This window comes from Neolamprologus multifasciatus, chromosome 12 (assembly GCF_963576455.1).
Source record: "Neolamprologus multifasciatus chromosome 12, fNeoMul1.2, whole genome shotgun sequence".
Lineage (NCBI taxonomy): Eukaryota > Metazoa > Chordata > Actinopteri > Cichliformes > Cichlidae > Neolamprologus > Neolamprologus multifasciatus.
The window spans coordinates 11,414,110-11,432,950 of record NC_140450.1 but is presented as its reverse complement, the minus strand read 5'-3'; the positions used below and the strand labels follow the sequence as shown (position 1 = coordinate 11,432,950).

Here is an 18,841-nt window from a genome sequence, read left to right as displayed (position 1 = left end):
TAGACTTCATAAAATGATGAGGCAGGAGTTGTTTAGAGGATTTATCAGATGAAAGAAATAGCAGAAAAATGTCATGTAACATACTTATACTATGCTATCACCTAAATGCAAAACATCACATATACTTCTGACTAGTTTGCAGCTTATTTTTTGTAGTTTCTGATCCTATTTGGTTTTCTTGTGCTACAGTTTCCAGATGCCGCAGGTTATGTAGGGTTTGCTAACCTGCCTAACCAAGTGCACCGGAAATCAGTGAAAAAAGGGTTTGAATTTACCCTCATGGTTGTAGGTGAGTGGTCGAGTGCTCAAGTTTCAAAGTGGGGATACCAGAAAAAGTTTGAAGTACTCCATATGTTTTCTCTTGAAAGTACAGATTTATAGTTTAGTTTCTATTTTTCAGGGGAGTCTGGTTTGGGCAAATCCACATTGATAAACAGCTTGTTTCTCACTGATCTCTACCCTGAACGTTACATCCCTGGTGCTGCAGGTATGTCCACACACTCCCATACATGCACATACACACACACACACACTCCCATACATGCACATACACACACACACACACACACACACACTCATGCACACTTTAATATTAAAAAAGGCCTACTGCAATGTCTCCAGCAAAGTGTTATTTCAAGTGGAATGCTGAGAATGCTGCAGTCTCAAAATGTGACCCTGCCCTACTTATGACTTGACTTAGATTAGGACTTGGGCTCTAGCTTGAAAACAATTATCCAGGCCCTCACAGTTCAGAAAACACATATCTCTCTTATATGGCAAAACCGACGGTTTGGGACAAATCTGGTGTAATTTTTCTTATGATTTGTTTTAACAGAGAAGATTGAGAGGACAGTGCAGATTGAGGCATCAACAGTGGAGATTGAAGAAAGGGGAGTGAAGCTTCGTCTCACTGTAGTTGACACTCCTGGATACGGCGATGCCATCAACAGCCAGGACTGGTGTGTTTTTGTTATGGTTTTTTTGTTGTTGTTGTTGTGGGGGAGTTAGAACAACTTGAGACGTGTGCAGTGTGATCTCCTATCCTCCCCACCTGTCCCCGATGTGCCTTTTTTCCCAAGTTTTGTCTCAGGCTCCTTATTTCTTACCTCTCCTCCCCCTGCATTCTCCGTGTCTCCTATTATGTGTGTATGCGTCTGTAATGTGTCGGTATGTGTGCTTACTTGTGGGGTGTCCTACTGTCAACGTGGGCTCTCTGTCCAGGATACGTTTCCTGTTAATTGTGCTGGCATAGCTGTATTTCTACATTCTTGGGTCCTCTTCATAACAACTCCACACTTAATAAAAGGAAACATTTCTTCACTTACCTTTCATTTCTTTCTGCAAGATTTGTGTGGCACTTTTTCAGCATTTAGATTATGAATATTAAATTGTGGGTAAATGAAACCAAATTTTAAGAGCTATTTAGAAATTAAAGACGAAGAGTAAATTTCAGACAACAGTTTAGACCAGCCGTCCCTTACCTTTTTTGCGCCACGGACTGGTTTATGTCCGACAGTATTTTCACGGACCGGCCTTTAAGGTGTCGCGGATAAATACAACAAAATAAAACCAGTACTGGTACCGATAAAAAAAACAACAATAAAAAACGATCAAAAACCCTGAAAACCATAAATTTCACAACTCTCACATCCCGGTACCAAACGACTCACGGACCGGTGCCGGTCCGGGGGTTGGGGACCACTAGTTTAGACTACTGAACTGAGAGAAGGTAAAGAGGTAAAAGTTAAAACTGATGGAATAGTATGATTTAAACATTAACGTTATGTATGTTTGGTTGCTTTGTTTAACACTGATAGAAATAGGAATGATGTTCATTCTACAAGTTGATTTTCATATTTGACTGTTTGGCTAGAAGATAAAAAACTGCACCCATCAGCTACATTTTTTACCTTATGAGTCAGAAACAGATGCTGTGAAAATGGCTGCTTTCCTTCTTTCCTTTTTTAAAAAGTAACACTGCTGTTGTTAGGGAGGTTGGGATGGTGTGCCAATTACAGCAACAAAACTTTTCATTTTAAGTTGATTCCATTGAATTTCCAGCTCTTACAGACACATAAACCCCTTCAACTGGAAATGACCCATTCATTCAGTCATAAACCAGGAGGATTTATAATATCAGTGATCTATTGCCTGACATGTAAAACTACACTCGAAAGGGTTTTTGTGGGAGTTAAAGCAGGTTTCTGAAGATCTATATCATCCCGTGTGTTCGATTCAGTGGAAGTATGTCCTGGCCTTATTCTGAGAAACTATTTCTTCACTTTGACCCTTCTAACCTAATGACAGGTGTTTTACAGCTCTAACCTGTTTTTTGTGTATGAGAAAATCTAACTTGGAGTGAAAATAAGTTGTGTATTAAAACTTACAAATTCCTTACTGGTGCAGATAAATGTTTTTTGGGGGGACGGGATATTCTGTATTTGATTTCAGTTTTAAGACCATCATCCAGTACATCGACAATCAATTTGAACGATACCTCCATGATGAGAGTGGGCTGAATCGAAGACACATAGTGGACAACAGAGTGCATTGCTGCTTCTACTTCATTTCTCCGTTTGGACATGGGTAAGTAAGCACAGACACAACACTAAAGGCACCAGAAATGAGCTGACTTGTACTTAACACACTTTACTTTTACTTTTAATCATGTTTGGTGGTTCTAAAGCAGAACTTCCTTAATTTGGGTATTTCAAAGCTACACAACGCCTGCTGTTTATGACATCTTTAGCATTAGCGTTTTTTATTAACTTGAGTTCCTTTTACACATTTCAGTTCTGCTTTGTTTCTCAGTACTGTCATATGCTGTGAAAGGCAGTTATTCCTTGTCCAATTTTATCATTTTTGTCATTTCAAAACAGTTTTTCACTGTGTCCTAATTGCCCTCTTTGTTCTTCCTTCTTTCCCAGTCTAAAACCACTGGATGTGGAGTTTATGAAGGCCATCCACAGCAAAGTCAATATAGTCCCAGTCATTGCCAAGGCTGACACACTGACTCTGAAGGAGAGGGATCGCCTGAAGAGGAGGGTGGGTTTGATTTTACACCCACAGACACATAATTTCAATCCTAAGATGTCTGTTTTCTGGTATATACACCACATGTAATCATCTTTATTCAAATACTACCACAAAGCCCAAATGCCACTTACTAAAGACACTGTTAATCCAATTAGCGAATATATGTGTACGCCATTAGAAAGTGGCTTATAATCATAGAATGGAACAAAACAGTATTGTATAGCTTATCTGTCTATAATGGCAGCTTAGCATGTCACACTTCTTTGCGTTCGTGTGAGACTGCACTCGTGCACTTCTCCCTGTGATTGCGCTGATGAACGGCTTTAAGTTTTTGCGTTTCTGATGAAATCACCAGTTTCAAAGTAAAGGGAGGGACAAACCAAGAAAGGAAACAGTAGGAGGGATGGACTGAGGAAAGTTTGTTGTATATAATTTAGATGAAGCACATTTCATCCAGTTTCAACACGTCCCAGATACTTCCTCTTGGACCTGACCCAAGTGTCTGCCTGCCTGCCTGCACGCTTCTCAGCTTCCTGCTGTCCACAGGGGAAGGACATTGTAGTACCGCTCATCACACACACTTCACAGCAGTGTGTTCAGCTGATAACGTCTTGCTTAAGATGATTTAGTAGGATTTTCCTCGTCTTTCCTTGTCTTATTTCCTTTTTTATATCTGTGAGACAACTTGAGTATTCCTTATTTCTGTGCTTTTTGTCTCAATTCAGAGAAAATTGGAACTAGTTGGTTGATAATATGTCCTTTTCTCTGTTTTTATATAATTAATTGATTTTAATGTAAAAATGTTGCCTCACACTGAGAAGTCACATCAGAAATTCTTTTTGAACTTTAGCACTTTTTGTATTTGAAATGATTAAGTGAGAAAAAGACCCACTCTTTGCAGCCTGGTAAAAAAGCATATTGTGCCTCAGTTGCTAATAACTTTTTTTCTGTCAGCCCTCTTTAATTGAAAGTCAGCCTGTCTCCTCACCTTTCCCGGATGCCCAGACCTCCCACCTGCTTCTCATTCAGGTCTCGGAGCCGGTGGTCTGGCAGGCGTCAGGCTGATCGGCTGACCGGAGTCCAGCTCTGCTTTGTTCTCCCAAACAGCCAATCTGTTTTGTTAGAATCCTGGGCTGTTAAATTTCTTGAAATCACCGATGCAGTATCTTAGCAAATTGCAGGTTACAGTTGGTCATTCAGGACATTTCTTCTTGTACTTGCTGAGACAGCAGGATTTAACAGTGGGCGCACATGAAAACTCAGTAACTGCACTTAACTGCAACTCAAACCTCAAGTCTGTTCCTTTGGCAGTTAAGATTAAAAATACCATGTTTCCTGCCACTGCTGACCCCCACCTCAAGCTGAAGGAAACCCCCAAGCCTTTTGGCTTTTTGCTCCAGCTGCCGGCCTTCAGCAGGTCAGCTGTCTTTATCAGAGTTTTGGCTCAACTTTTGTTTAATTTTGTGTGTATTTTTCCCCATTTACTATAAAAGTTTAGCCAGGAGAAGTGAAGTGAGAAATAATAAGGGACAAGGGACTCTAAGGAAATACTGTAACAGTATCACTCTGATCTGACCTCCTTTCAGTTAAACTTTGTTTGTTCTCATGCTCTGCTAAGTGTTCCCTTAACAGACAATTCCGACTGTACAATGAGCAGCAATTAGCTGCAGAGTTTAACAAAACTGTCAAACTCACGCATACCCACACCCAATAAGATCTATAACATCTAAAGCGATGAAGAAAACAGGAAATATAGAGGATTAGTCAGCTAATCCCGTGTGGCTCTCCAAATGATGTTCCTCGCTGTTTTCTCAAAAAGGTCTTTCCTACCATCAGACCACACATTCCGAACATTACTAATACTAGTCTTTTGTCTGGTCAAGTACCTAAGGAGCTTAAGCATGCAGTCATACATCCTTTACTTAAGAAACCAGGCTTAGACAGTTCAGTCATGTAAAATTTTAGACACATTCCCTTTCACACTTCCCTTTCTTAGTAAGATCCTGGACAGGATTGTTTATACTCAGTTGATTGACTATTTGAATGACTCTCAATTGTCAGAAATCTTTCAGTCCGGCTTTAAGCCATTTCACAGTACGGAGACAGCCCTCGTAAAAGTTATGAATGACGTTCTGATAGCGACAGACCTAAATATGCAGTGCTGGTCTTCTTGGACATGACCGCTGCATTCGACACAGTGGTTCACGATTTGCTGATCTCCCGCTTACAGCACTGTGTGGGAATTTCTGGTTCAGCACTGTTGTGGTTAAAATCTTATCTCTCAAACAGGACCTCTTGTGTTAAGTTGGGGTCGGCTTCATCTTCTGTGGCCCCTCTGCTTTGGGGTGTGCCACAGGGATCTATTCTTGGGCCATTATTGTTTGCACTGTATCTTTTGCCTCTTGGCGTGATATTTCAAAAACATAGTGTCATTCCATCTAGATGCAGATGGCTGCCAGCTTTATTTACCTTTTAGTCATTCTGATAGTCTCCCAAGTCGACCTCTGCTTGACTGCGTTAGTGATGTTAAAGCATGGTGGCAAAAAACTTTTTACATTTTAATGATCGTAAGACGGAAGCGATCTTATTTGGCCCAAATCGTTTTTCTGACGCTCCAGATGTTGATCTTGCCGCTTTGACTTCCATTTAAAGAGTTCAATCACAAATCTCGGAGTAAAAATTGATTCTGCACTTAACTTTGATGGTCACGTAAACGGGTTGGTAAAATCAGCATTCTATCACCTCAGACGTTTATCGAAGGTTAAGCCCTTTGTTTCCAAGCGTGACTTGGAAAGTGTTAATCATGCCTTTATTACTTCATGTTTAGATTATTGCAATTCTCTTTTAATAGGGGTTGGGCAGGGCACTTTGTCACGCTTGCAACTAGTGCAAAATACTGCGGCACGATTTTTAACTGGCAGAAAGAAATTCGACCACGTCACTCCGGTTTTGGCCTCTCTACATTGGCTTCCAATTGAATTTAGGATGTGTTTTAAAGTCCTTTTATTGGTTTTTAAATCCATAAATGGTCTGGCACATGTTTATTTGTCTGATTTGTTGAGGCCCATGTCCCCATTCGTTCGCTTCAGTCAGCTGAGCAGCTGTTGCTTTCAGTCCCTAAGTCACGGCTGAAACTTAGAGGAGACTGACCATTCTCTGTTGCAGCTCCGATGCTTTGGAATAACCTCCTCTCCATATTAGACAAGCTACATCAGTGCCAGTTTTTAAGTCCAGATTAAAAACCTATTTTTATTCCCTGGCTTTTAACTCTGTGGGTAACTGACATTGTCTGGTTTTTGCTATTTTATTACTATATTTATATTTGTATTGTACAGCACTTTGGTCTACCAGGTGTGTTTTTAAAGTGCTATATAAATAAACAACGACGATGATGATGAGCTATCTTCCCTACATTTAAAAATGGCACCATGTGGCTCTTAGGAATGTATATTATTCGCACTGACTCTTATTTGTTTACAATCTGGGCATGTACAACTTTTATCACCGTCTTTGTATAAATGACTAAACTGCTATGGCGGTTCTATGTGGGTTTTGTGTATTTCATATATACAAGGATGCCCTACTTTGATGATCGCAAAGCTGAACTTTTTAGTGTCAGTATTACAATCTTTGGTCTTTAAATAAAAAAAATAATACATATTACAACACAGCTGAAGTTGAACAGAATTGTACTGATTTAACTGTTGAAGTAAAAAGATGACTCCTTTTAGAAAGTGGAAGCACATAAACTCTACTGCTGCTTTCCAGCATTTTGAGTTACATTAAAATGAATCATATACTGGGTGAGATCAAGAACTTCCACATCTTTGCCCATAAAAAAACAAAAACCATACCTGATTTCAATGTGGGCTCTATGCACTTCGATGTTGCCTCCTTTTGTACCATCTTCAGCTTCAGCTTCAGCGCATTCTGCTTTCAGATGCTCAACCTGTTTATTTTCCCTGAAAGTCCTACTTGGTGGTGGGATCATTGCCATCAAAGTCAGTTCAGATTGACACAGGACTTGATGTTTACTCTGTACAAGTTTAGCAGTTCTGGTGAAATCGCAAACGTTCTTTTTCAAATAGTCAAAGGGACAGTAAAATGATCCAAAATTGTTCAAAATGAAATTGGGCAGCAGAACTTTTCATCACTCTTTACATAGGAAATTATGTTGGAATGAAAATGATGGCTGACTAATTTACAATGAATTCAGGATATTTCACATATCTGACCCAGTAATCTGTTTTTTTGCATGTTTAGAAGTTTGACGTGCCATGGTAATGCCCATTAATCTCTATTAAGTGTCTCTTGGGAAAATGGACGGGAGTATTTGTTGGGTTGATCAGATAAGTTCAAGTGGCTCTTAGGTATACGTGCCTGACTCCTGCTGTACAGTCCTGTACAGTACGGCACCAAGGCCTTCCTTTGAGGTCAGAGCACTATCAGCCAAGAACCTGCCAGAAAGCTGAATGCTGGAGAATGATTGATAACCTCCAGTGTTTCTCCCACACAATTTATTAGTTTGTTTTTTGCAGAGCAGTTTCTCACCGCTCGGAGAATTTGTTTCCCCTCCCTCAAAGGCTCGTACAGTCCTTTCCCCTATTATTAGTGGGAAACAGCTTGTATAGAACAATATAAATTTCCTGCAATGTGTCAAGACTGTTCCACTGACAAGACACAAGTAGTACAGCTCAGGCTCAAAGAACAAATTGAACAAGCGTTCACCGGAACCACTCGTCATTTTCCTGCGTTTTAACCAGTTCTTCCCTTCCTGGCAGTGCTTCCCCCACCAGCCTATTATTTTCTCGCCCTTCATCTTTGTGTCCTCTTTTTTCTTTTTCTTTTTTCTTTTTTTTTAACGCTTGCTCTAATGCCAAATTCCTTCACCAGAGTCATCGTGGTCTCTAGCTCATAACTTGCCCTGAGGAGGGTATATTGAGGGTCTGATCCTCTCAGTCTGGGTCCCTAAAGTCATATCCTGTGTGGGGATTTAGTCTGAAAGTGCTTTACTGGTCGTTTTCTGTTTGAGTGAAGAGGATGGTACACAGCTGGTTTAAAGTGGAATCCAGATGAGCAAAAAAAGAGTAAAGACCTTTATTCTTATCTAAAAAAATAGAGTGCATATTTCTATTTTTTCCCTTCTGTAGCTACAACACTAAAATTGACTGATTTCAACAACCACCTTTTTTATATAAAATTGAGGAAGAGAGGAAGCTTAAAAGACTAATACAAATCCAAGATTTATGTGAATGTAACTAAAAACTGGGCCAGCTGCTTGCACTGACGAATTACCTCTCTCAAGCAAATTACGAGTCGCTCTGTGTTGTGTTCATGCTTTGATTAAATGTGCCTAAAACAAACACTGCCCAGAACAAAGGAAAAACATCTAAGATCCCAGTCTGTGATTTTTGGAAGTGATCAGCATATTTAAAGTGTGAGGAATTTGCACTAAAAGGTAAAAGAGTGGCTAAAGATGCCTTTGCTACAGGCGAAGGCGTAAGAAAGTTGTATTAAACTGATTGTGACTGTGTGAGCTTTCTTTCCTTTTGTGTAAAGACTAAAGTCAGAGGTCAGTGAAGGCCAGAGAACCCAGCTCCTCCGCTGTTCTCGCGCAAGCCTGTAGATCGCAAACAATACCTCAGCCTCTTTTTCATGTCTTCCTCGTCTCCTCTTCTTTCTTGTCCTTATCTTTCTGTTTGCCCTTGTCTCAGTTCGCACAGCATTTTGTTACTTACTACCATGTCCCCAACTCCTCCGCCATACTCCTACTTTGTGAATAAGCTCTCCACTGGTGCACGTTACCAGTGTCGACACAGTTGGTAATAATAATGACTGTTTTTATTTGCATCACTATTAATATATTTTTTTAAAGTGACAGAAACCAGACACAGAAACCCGATTAAATAAACATTGAGAACAAAATAGTTGACTGAAAAGGCTGAAGCTGCAGCTTTTTACACCGATTCTTTTTGCAAAACCTGTAAAACTAAATGTCACCAAAATAAAGGCAAAAGAAAATAATACATTAAAAAATGAATTATTGAATGAATTCAATACAAAAATGCGTGTTTCATAAATAGTGATCATACCTAACTTGTTCACCTCTTTCTTTTTTTTTTCTTTTTTTTTTTGCGTTAAACCTTTCTCTCTAATTTTAAACATTTGAACCAAGTTTAGTTAAATGGCAAAATCAAAGCATGATTAGTAGTCAGATATGATACTCTAGGAAAGCATATGTTTGAGGTAATTATACGCACCTGATTAATGATATGTAGTTATGGGAGTTTCCTGATGAGCTTCAATTTAAATTCTTATTGTGCAGGCCAGAGATGGGCCTTACTGTAATCCGATTACTTTTTTCAAGTAACGAGTAAAGTAAGGGATTACTATTGCAAAAAAGCTAATTTGATTACTGTTACTTTCCCGTAAGCACGCTGCGTTACTAGAACCGTTTTATTTTTTTTTTGCGAGAGTGTCTCATGACAATGACGTAAGCCAGTGTGACATTCGTGGCAACAGCTGTGTGCAGATCAACAATGGATAATATATAGATTGCGGGAGAACATATGACCGTGCAGCGTTTAAGGCGTGGAAGTACTGACCTTACTTTGAGTTTGATTCTGTAAAAAGTGACAAAAACATTAGCATCCGCTGTTCACTGTGTGGGAAGAAAACTTATTTTTACAGCAAAAAAAACCCCTAAACTTCCGAGCAAGCACCAACAGTACGCTGCCACGGGAATGTGAAACTCCCAGATCCTTCCACTGACCGCTACGACACACCTGCACCAGGGCAAACCTCCGCCTGCCCCACTTCTGCTATACAGGTGAAAATAGAGCAACAGGACCACTGAGTCTTTGATTTTATTTATTTTCTGCTGTATTTTACTTGCATCTATTTGAAAGAGTGAGCATAAACACAAAAACAAATTTCTTCCAGTCAGAGAATGTTGCATATAATTTAATGTTTGCTTGATGCATAAAGTTAAAAGATTAAAACTGATAAAACAAGTTTCAAAAAGAGACTTGTTCATTTGATTACATTTTATATGATGAATTATGCAGAAAAAGTAGAATTGGGCTGAAAGATCTATTGCTTTATTACCTATTCAGGTTGTAAATCATTTTTTTAAAAAAGTAACTAATTATTTTCAAAAGTAAAGTAACGGGATTACTTTTTGGGGAAAGTAATCAGTAATTAGTTACTGATTACTAATCAGTAATTGATTACTATTCAGTAACTGATTACTAATAAGTAATTGATTACTATTCAGTAACTGATTAGTAATCAGTAATTAGTTACTGATTACTTTTTTCAAGTAACCAACACTAGTGCAGGCTTAGAGTGGTACATTATCAGTGAGATTATGGGGTGATTGCAAGTTCCTTGTGTCAGGCCCTGATCAGCTTGTGCTTGATCCTTTTCCTTCCAGTGTTTCAAACAGGGTGATATATTTATTTTTATGCCCTCCTTTGGTCATTGTGCCAGGGAACGTTCCCCATCTCCAAAGATTTTAAAATAATAAATAGGCCTTTTGTCTCATGGAACACACAACTCTGTTACACACGATTAATTGCTTTTAAGTGAAGAAAGTGTGGGTCAACTGTAGCGTTACAAATCTGAAAAGATCATTTCTGGACTTTGGCTTACTGCTGATGAGTCACTTGAAGCTGTTGAGTCCCTTTTAATTAGCAAATAAAGTCACAAAACTTGGTTTGTGGTTGTGGCTGTCCTCTTCTAAATCTCACATAAATACAAGATTACGTGAATGGCTCAATTGTATCTCTCTGTATGCTCTTTGATCAAAGGAAATGTGGGTGGTCTTAACTGTACTAATGCTTAGCCCAGACAATAGGAGTGTGGGTGGCTGTGTGTTTGTGTGTTCATTATTACTCATACGATACCTTCGTGGTACTATGATTGTAGGACTTCCTTTGTACTTTACATCAGTACCATTCAAATCTGGACCAACAAAATATTTCTAGATAGTGTTTCTGTGTGTTGTGGTGTTCTACTGTTGCTGCTGTGTGTCACAATTAGTTTTGTACTTTTAAGGGAACTTTCTGGGGGATTTAGTCTGTAGATTGTCTGGTCACAATGGCTTTTTTAACCTGTCTTGTTGTTGTTCTTTTACTTTGGTGAATCACTGACCTCCTTGAGCTACAAGGCTCCATGCACGTAACATACAAGCTCTGTTCTTGCTACTAACGCCAGATTATACCAGTTGAACACAGTATGTTAGCACTTAGGTGTGTGTGCGTGTGTGCGTGTGTGTGTGTGTGTTTGGTTAGATGGCTGGTATGAGATCTAAATCCCCCTCCGACCCCCTCAGATCAGGTATTGTTGGGGCTCCTTCACCCCCTCAGACTCCCTGCAGGCAGGAGAGAGCCGGTTAGCTGAAAGGCGTTTCCTTGCAAGACAAAAGTGTTCGGCCTCATGTGTCTTGAGGTTGTATTTGGAAGCTAAATAGTAGGAGGTTTATATGTGAAGGTATGTGAAATGTGTTTTCTGGAATGTTATTTACAAAGATACGAGTTCAGTACTCTCTAACAAGTGTCAATATTTGTTGACATATTTCATTAAAAGCCACGTGCTTTGATTTTGTGAGAGAGAATTAGAAGTCTTGTTATGAGTTTGGAAAAGTCTTAAGGGGTCATACCTTTCTAGACAGCTTTTCGACCATTTTTATCATAGTGTTGTTTAACAGTACTGTCCCTTTTTATTTTTTGTGAGGCTATATTGCTGCTTGCTCATATTTCTCCCTTTTTGTCACGCAGAAAGTAGGAATCCATCATCAGACCCATCAGTACTCTATTTTTCAGGAGATTTACTGTGACTTGAAACACGTTAACAGAAAATGTGTTTTTGACCATAATATTTGTTTATCCAGTGTGAAAATCCAGCTATACCTCATCTTTTAACGCATTTACTGATTACATTTGCATTTGTTAGAAATAAAAATAAATGCCCTTTTTATTTTTTTAATTAAAAAAATATATATTTTAAAGTCTTTGCTTCAAGCATCTCTTATATAAGGTTGTAACGCATTAAGCAAATTTGTATAGTGGCACCAGTATACAAAGATGGTGAAATAAAAGATGCTTGCCAAATAACAATGCATTGACAATTGGTTCTAACATTTTTTACTATTAAAATGAACAGCTAAATATCAATGCCAGTATTAGTTCCAGTTGACCTTTGAAAACCTTTACAGTACTTGTAAAGGTTTTAGCTCTTGCCTTTGCCTTCAGAAAAGTAAAAATTAAACATTAAAGTAAGTGCATGGCTTTATAAGGTGTAGAGCAAGCAGTAGTTTACACACAGTTGGACCTACTGGAGTCTTACAAGAGGCACACTGTGGATTTTCCTTTAATAATGTCTTCAGCCTTGGAAAAAAGGGACCCCTGTCCTTTAATCTCATAACAAGCAGCGACCCTCCATGTGGGTCAGTGTTAACAAATCTGTTCGGTTTCTCTCAGTCTCTAATGAAGAAATTGGAATAGTGCATCATAAGGTTTAAGGAGTTTCTTGTATGAAAGAAGGTTTGAAAGCTGCTCGGATGTCCTGCTTCTACTGGCAGGGATGCATTGTTTTATTCCCGTAGCTCCCTTGAAGAAGCTGGCATGCATCTTTAAGGTTACATAAACCTTATTGAAAGTGCTGTTGGTCTGGTCTTTAGTCTTACGATTCTTACTTGGTCACGGTTGATTGGAATTGAAATGCAGTTTTTTTTTAATCCTTTTTGGCTTTCTGTAATGTTATTCTTCTATGTCTGCATTGTTGAGTTCCCAAGAGTACTTTGCGCCATGTTTCTCCTTCCAAGTATTGTTCCATGCCACAGTTTGACTTTATTGGATACAAATCAGACCAAACCAAGAGACTCAGCTCTATCCTCAGCAATCACACGAAAAAAGCCTTTAATAGTTGGGAGTGTTTGCTTGTGCATGCAGTCACCTGTTGAATGTCAGTACTACAGTGATCACCACAATCCCCTTTTTTTGTTTCTGTGTTCTTTTCTTTGGCTGGTGTTTGTTTCCTTCCAGTGATGTTTGTTCATAGCTTGGCAGGTGTTTGAGTCATTCATATTCTTTTTTTGCTTAGCTTATGAGAATGAACAAATCCTGAAAATATTTTTCCCTCGGCAGGTTAAGAGATGAATGTGGAATCCCTCTAATGATGGGTTTGCATCTTGTTTCTTTATGATTGGAGGTCTTGGCTCAACCTGCTTTGCAGTTGAAAAAGTGCTTAGTCACATCTCCCACCACTACACCCTGTGTAATTATATCTATGTATAGACCTGCGGGTATGCTATATTTGGGCTGCACATAACTGTTACAGTATATTTCATACTCCTATTTCAAGAACTGAGTGATACCAGCTTTTCTCTGTAAATGCACGTCTGGCATGACTCACCTGCCGTTTGTCCCATTTCTAACCTTTAAACCTAACAGTACCATTTCATATCATACCCTCACACTGCACTCAGAGCTGCCCAGCATGATGGAGTCTTTCTACAAACATCACTTCATATTCTGTGATGTAAGCCAGAGATGTAAACCGATAAATTGTTGGCTTCCTTTTCTAATTCATGCTCAGGCAGAGTCTGGAGTTGAATTGTTTGTCTGCCGCTCCGACAGCTTCGAACAAACCACTAAAGCCAATCATAACAGTGGGGTGGGAGTGTGTGGCGTATTATGGCCTGACATGATGGTCATAAAGTTAACTTGGTTCCCACTGCCAATATCCCCGTGCCAACTAAAACACTCAATTACGAGAAGGAGAGGCTGGTGTAGCGTTGGGGATTAAGGCCTACATTGTGTACAGTAAATCGGCAGGAGACAACAGGTATTTGGAGCGAGTGATGGTTTTGAAATCGCATGATCCATTAGCGGTCTTGATTATAGGTCTCAGCCTGTGCTAAGCACACGTTACAGAACAGAATAATTCAGGTAAACAGCCATTTAGGATTAACAAGGTCTGGAAACAGATGATGGCAGACAACAGATTTGTGTTTGCGCAATGACTGAAGCAGTTTTGTAGATATTTAATTGTACTTTGCATTTGTAAAAAAACTGTGTTATTCTGTTTTTATCAGTTCTTCAGTTCACTTTTTTGTTAGATTTCTTTCGGTTTTATCACATATCACATCTGCATTTGTGTCTAATCTAATCTACTTGTTTTACAGGATTTGTTTGTTTCATTTTTTTTCCTGTCATTGTGTCACACATGTTTATTTTCCCGCTGAGTGCATAGTTTCCCAAAATTCTGTCTGTGCTACCTCACCAGAGTGATGTTTATCGAGCCTCCGTGTAGAACGTCCCTGTAAATCTGGTGTTTGAGTACGTGAGGGAGAAACTGAGGCTCTAGCCTGGTGTCACAGTCTCCTCTCGGTCCTGCAAAGCCTGTTTGTTTTTAGATCTGGCCCACAACAATACCCGACTCTCCGCCGCGCACACACTATCTCACATACACTGCGTGCAGAGCTCACTGAGAAAACAAGCGACAGCCATAACAAGGACTTAAACAGGAGCTGCACTCTGTAGGAATAGCTGCACTCACTTCCCAGGCTGCTGGCTGACTCACCACCATCCTATTATACACTATAGTACTTGAAAGTCCCCAAAAAGTCAGGAAAACAGCGCTTGACATTTTTTGGCACCATTACACAAGATTGCATTGTCGTTTTTAAAATTCTCCTCTCGGGAACACAAAAGCAAAATGCAGCTTTGATGTTTACAATAATAAATACTGACATCTGTCCCAGCGGTAGAAGAGAAGAAAGCTCCTTTGTTTCAGCTTGTTTCTTCACCGGTCAGAGAAGAAATAAAAGGAGGGCGAGATCTTTGTTTCGGACTCTTTGGAAGTTTGACGCGCACACAGGCTATTTTTTTTTCACCTGTCTAACCTTTCTGTTTCAACTCCTTCTCCTCCACAGGGGTCTTTAATTAAATGTGTTGCTGCAACAACAGGTGCTCACTCACACCCTCCTATTACTCAGTAGAGCTTCCTTACTTTCTGTTTATGGGACAGCGGCCGTTATTTTCTACATATAATTCACAGTTTACAGTGAATGTACTGTGAACCAGTGCACCATTTTAGGACTGGAGAGGTGCTTTAAGAGCAGATCCTCTGTCAGCTCATTCTAAAAAGAGCATCCGCATAAAGATTGAAATATTTTTCTCTTTCCTTTTTCCATAATCCTGCTGACAGACAGCCTAAAATACAAGTTGACATTGGTCTTTCCAGAGAAAATGTGTTTGGATGAACAGTACCTATATGCCGAGCTGGAATGGTCTGCTGCAGTTATCAGCTGTATTGATGTTGTTTTAGTTTATTTTGTTTTAGTTAGGATATATGATTAGAGTTTTTAATAAAAATGAAATGGTTCTCATAGGTAGCAACAATGTGAACATTTTACTGTTTAAATGAGGTGACATCTGGCTTTCTGGACTGCTGCAGTACCCTGTTGGTAAAGGTCAAGCTGACCCGTCTTGTAGTATTTGCAGTGGCACATTTGTTGGGCTCGAGTTGAGATTCCCATCACAGTGGGAGAGTTCAGGATCACAGTGACGCCACAGCATGGCCTTTCTTTCAGTTTCTCTTGTTTCCACTTCTCAGATCCTGGATGAGATTGCAGAACAAGGGATAAAAATTTATCAGCTACCTGATGCCGACTCTGACGAGGACGAGGAGTTCAAGGAGCAGACTAGAGTCCTGAAGGTGAGAGAGGGGCACTCAGCTAATGCCGGCTGTTACCATAGGAGGTCCGCCATTTCCCTCTGCTGGTTCAGTGATACACCATTCTCTTCCCATTCATCTTTGCTTCCCTTCACTGGAACTGCTCCTCACTGATACCTTTATTTTCCACATATCCTTTCCTCTGCCTTTGGGTGTCCACTAACATTTGACTTCCTTTCCCAGGCAAGCATTCCCTTTGCTGTCATTGGCTCCAACCAGCTTATCGAAGTGAAGGGGAAGAAGATCCGTGGTCGTCTGTACCCCTGGGGTGTAGTAGAGGTGGAGAATCCTGAGCACAATGACTTCCTGAAGTTGCGCACCATGCTTGTGTGAGTATCTTTGGTTATAATTTGAAAAGTAAAGTCTTATAAAATCTAACCAGAACTTTTGCCCTGTTAAGCTTGTCGCTGCCAGAGATGAAGTTAAAATCTGAGCTCTACTGCCTTCTAGTGTTTGAAGATGTGATTGGTGTCTGTCTGTTGCAGGACCCACATGCAAGACCTCCAAGAGGTAACTCAGGATCTGCATTATGAGAACTTCCGCTCAGAGAGGCTGAAGAGAGCGGGCAGGTGGGATCCTGTTTGATATAGCAAAGCACACGTTAGTTATTCCTGTTTCTTTTAAGGAGAATAATACTAATCACTTCATTTGTCCTGCAGAGCTGTGGATGAGGAGGTGTTGGATAAGGACCAGATCCTGCTACAGAAGGAGGCAGAGGTAAAAATACACGGAGCAGATTTGTGTATTTGAGCAATAAAAGTGAATAGCCGTACACACAGACCTCCGCAATCTGAAATAGAATAAAAAAAATACTAGCCCGTGGCGCTTTTTTACTTTACTCATTTAAGGCACAGACTCGTGAATAATTTAGCGAATACTTACATTTCAGTCTTACATCATTACAAGTATATATATAAATTTTCATTTTCTTTGCAAACTACATAGAAACCTGTTCAGTTTTAAAGAGAAATAATCTGACCTGCAAACCTTTGGTTTGAGGTTTATGTGGAATACTGTAAAGTTGTTATGGCTGCTTATTATCACCAAAGACTGTACTCGTTTAACTTGTAATTTTAAAAGGGACATTGAAGGGACATGTATTCATTTCTTTGGTAAATAATTTAAGACCCCAATTTTAATACGCATTGTACCCTACTGGATTTCTTTAAATTTAAATCTATACAAATATATATATAGTCTTTATGTAATAGGGTAATGATTAACAGCACCTACATTTTAAACAAATTTAAAATGAAAAATAAAGTTTTACATAAAATTTAACAGTACTCACCCCACAGTTCACGCATGTCAAAAACATCTTCATCTTTACCCGACTGAATTGTCATCTGTTAAGTTGTAGGTCTGTGATATTTAAGGACGTTATTTCCAATTCCTTACTGTGTGTTTAGTGCTGACTCAACAAAAATCAAAAGAATTAGGATTTATAATCTTATTTTTTTAAACATATAGAGGTTAATAATCATTGACTTTTTTGTACAATAAGTAAATGAAACTTTATTCATACATACAAAAAGGATTTCTATCATTGTTCTTTTTTCTTTTTTTGTTAAAGTAACAGAACTACACAGATGAAAAGCATAAATAAAAAGCATAAAGTAGCTTGATTTCCCAGTGAAATCATGATGTCTGTGAGCCATAAATCTGTAAATGTAGAAAGGCTGAGTTGATCGTTTCATCTTGAAAACAGTTCAGTAGAATATTTCAGGGTGAAAAATGGCTGACATGGTGTTCAGACAACACACGAGGATTTGATGACTCAAGTAGGTCAACTCTGGCACTCGGTGTATAGTCAGGTATAAATGCAGAATCACACTAAGCCTGTAACATAACGTGCTTTCAAAGGTCATGACCAAAGTTTTAGAAGCTGCAAATGCAAACCAGGAAAGCAGCCTGTTTTTCTGTCTGGTTGTATGTTGGAACGCAAAAACATTCTTATTTTCACTTGATATGCATTGTTAACCTTATGGGCCGCTGAGCCTGCATGTCATCAGGTCATTACCTGTTTCCTGATTGCCTTTGATTGGCCTTTTTCTGTTACTGCAGCAGGGCACCATAGTGAGCAGGTGGGGTGCGATCAGAGCTGTTTGTAAACAATGTCTCCAAGCAGGATATGCCATCACTTCCTGCCTGGGTGTTTTTTATGGTGGGAACAACCTCAGTAACGTTAGGAGCCGAAGCCACAAAGCCAGAGGGATCATTTGTTTGGCTGATTTGTTTAGATGTCGTGAGAGGTTTTGCTGGGAGGAAATATCACAATGACCTGTGATACTCCCTAGATTCCTAAAAGGTCCCAGAGTAAATGAATAAGTAATTGTTATTTACTTGAGAGGTTCTTAGAAATAGTTGTGTACTGAGAACTGATTAATGAGTTCCGAGTTGTGTCACATTCAATGATCGGATAATGCACCGAATTCAATGTGCAGTAATGTCAAATTTGTCTTTCTTAAATTTTCAGGCAAATTCAGCAAATAGCTCAATACATTCTTATGGTTAGGGTTAAATATACATTTTCTGACACTTAAGGGTTTATTTTCCTTACAGTCAGAGCTGGAGTAGAGTTAACAGCCCACAGGAGGCTTAAACTAGACTTTCTAAGTAGGTAATTCAGTTGCAGCAAGATGCCATCTTCCCTTGTTTTAGACAACATAATACTATACAGTAGCAGACTTTTCAGCCTCTTAGTTCTGTAGAAACAACCATATTTCACCTACTGAGAGAAAAAATAATCTGGCTTGAACTGCTTGAAGTTCTGTGCTCTGCCACAAGAGGGCGAGAGATCTTAACAGGAGAGCTGCTGTGATCCTTCTGTAGTGCATCCTCACTGTTAGTTTTAAGTACTGGCTTTGTTTTAGTGCTTTTTACTCTTTAACATTTACCATGTAGCAATCATTCATTTATTAGTTTGCATTGGTTTTATGCTTTATTTATTTTTAAGCTTTTTGACATTATAGCTGATATAAATACTCTCTATTTGACTAAATAGTGACTAAACAAACACTTATTTTTCTTGTGTAAACAAAATGTTATTCTGTAAGCTGTTTCA

General features: G+C 39.2%; 1 protein-coding gene across 1 annotated transcript in view; it reads left to right on the top strand.

Moving 5' to 3' along the window:
* Positions 1 to 18,841, top strand: part of LOC146506522 (septin-2) — a 29,402-nt gene that overhangs the window by 8,887 nt on the left and 1,674 nt on the right. The window contains exons 3-11 of the mRNA XM_085180958.1: positions 190 to 289; positions 401 to 487; positions 836 to 959; positions 2,452 to 2,586; positions 2,928 to 3,045; positions 15,658 to 15,759; positions 15,961 to 16,106; positions 16,263 to 16,346; positions 16,437 to 16,494. Of these exons, the coding sequence (XP_085037084.1) occupies positions 190 to 289; positions 401 to 487; positions 836 to 959; positions 2,452 to 2,586; positions 2,928 to 3,045; positions 15,658 to 15,759; positions 15,961 to 16,106; positions 16,263 to 16,346; positions 16,437 to 16,494 (954 nt within the window). The remainder of the gene's footprint in view (positions 1 to 189; positions 290 to 400; positions 488 to 835; positions 960 to 2,451; positions 2,587 to 2,927; positions 3,046 to 15,657; positions 15,760 to 15,960; positions 16,107 to 16,262; positions 16,347 to 16,436; positions 16,495 to 18,841) is intronic.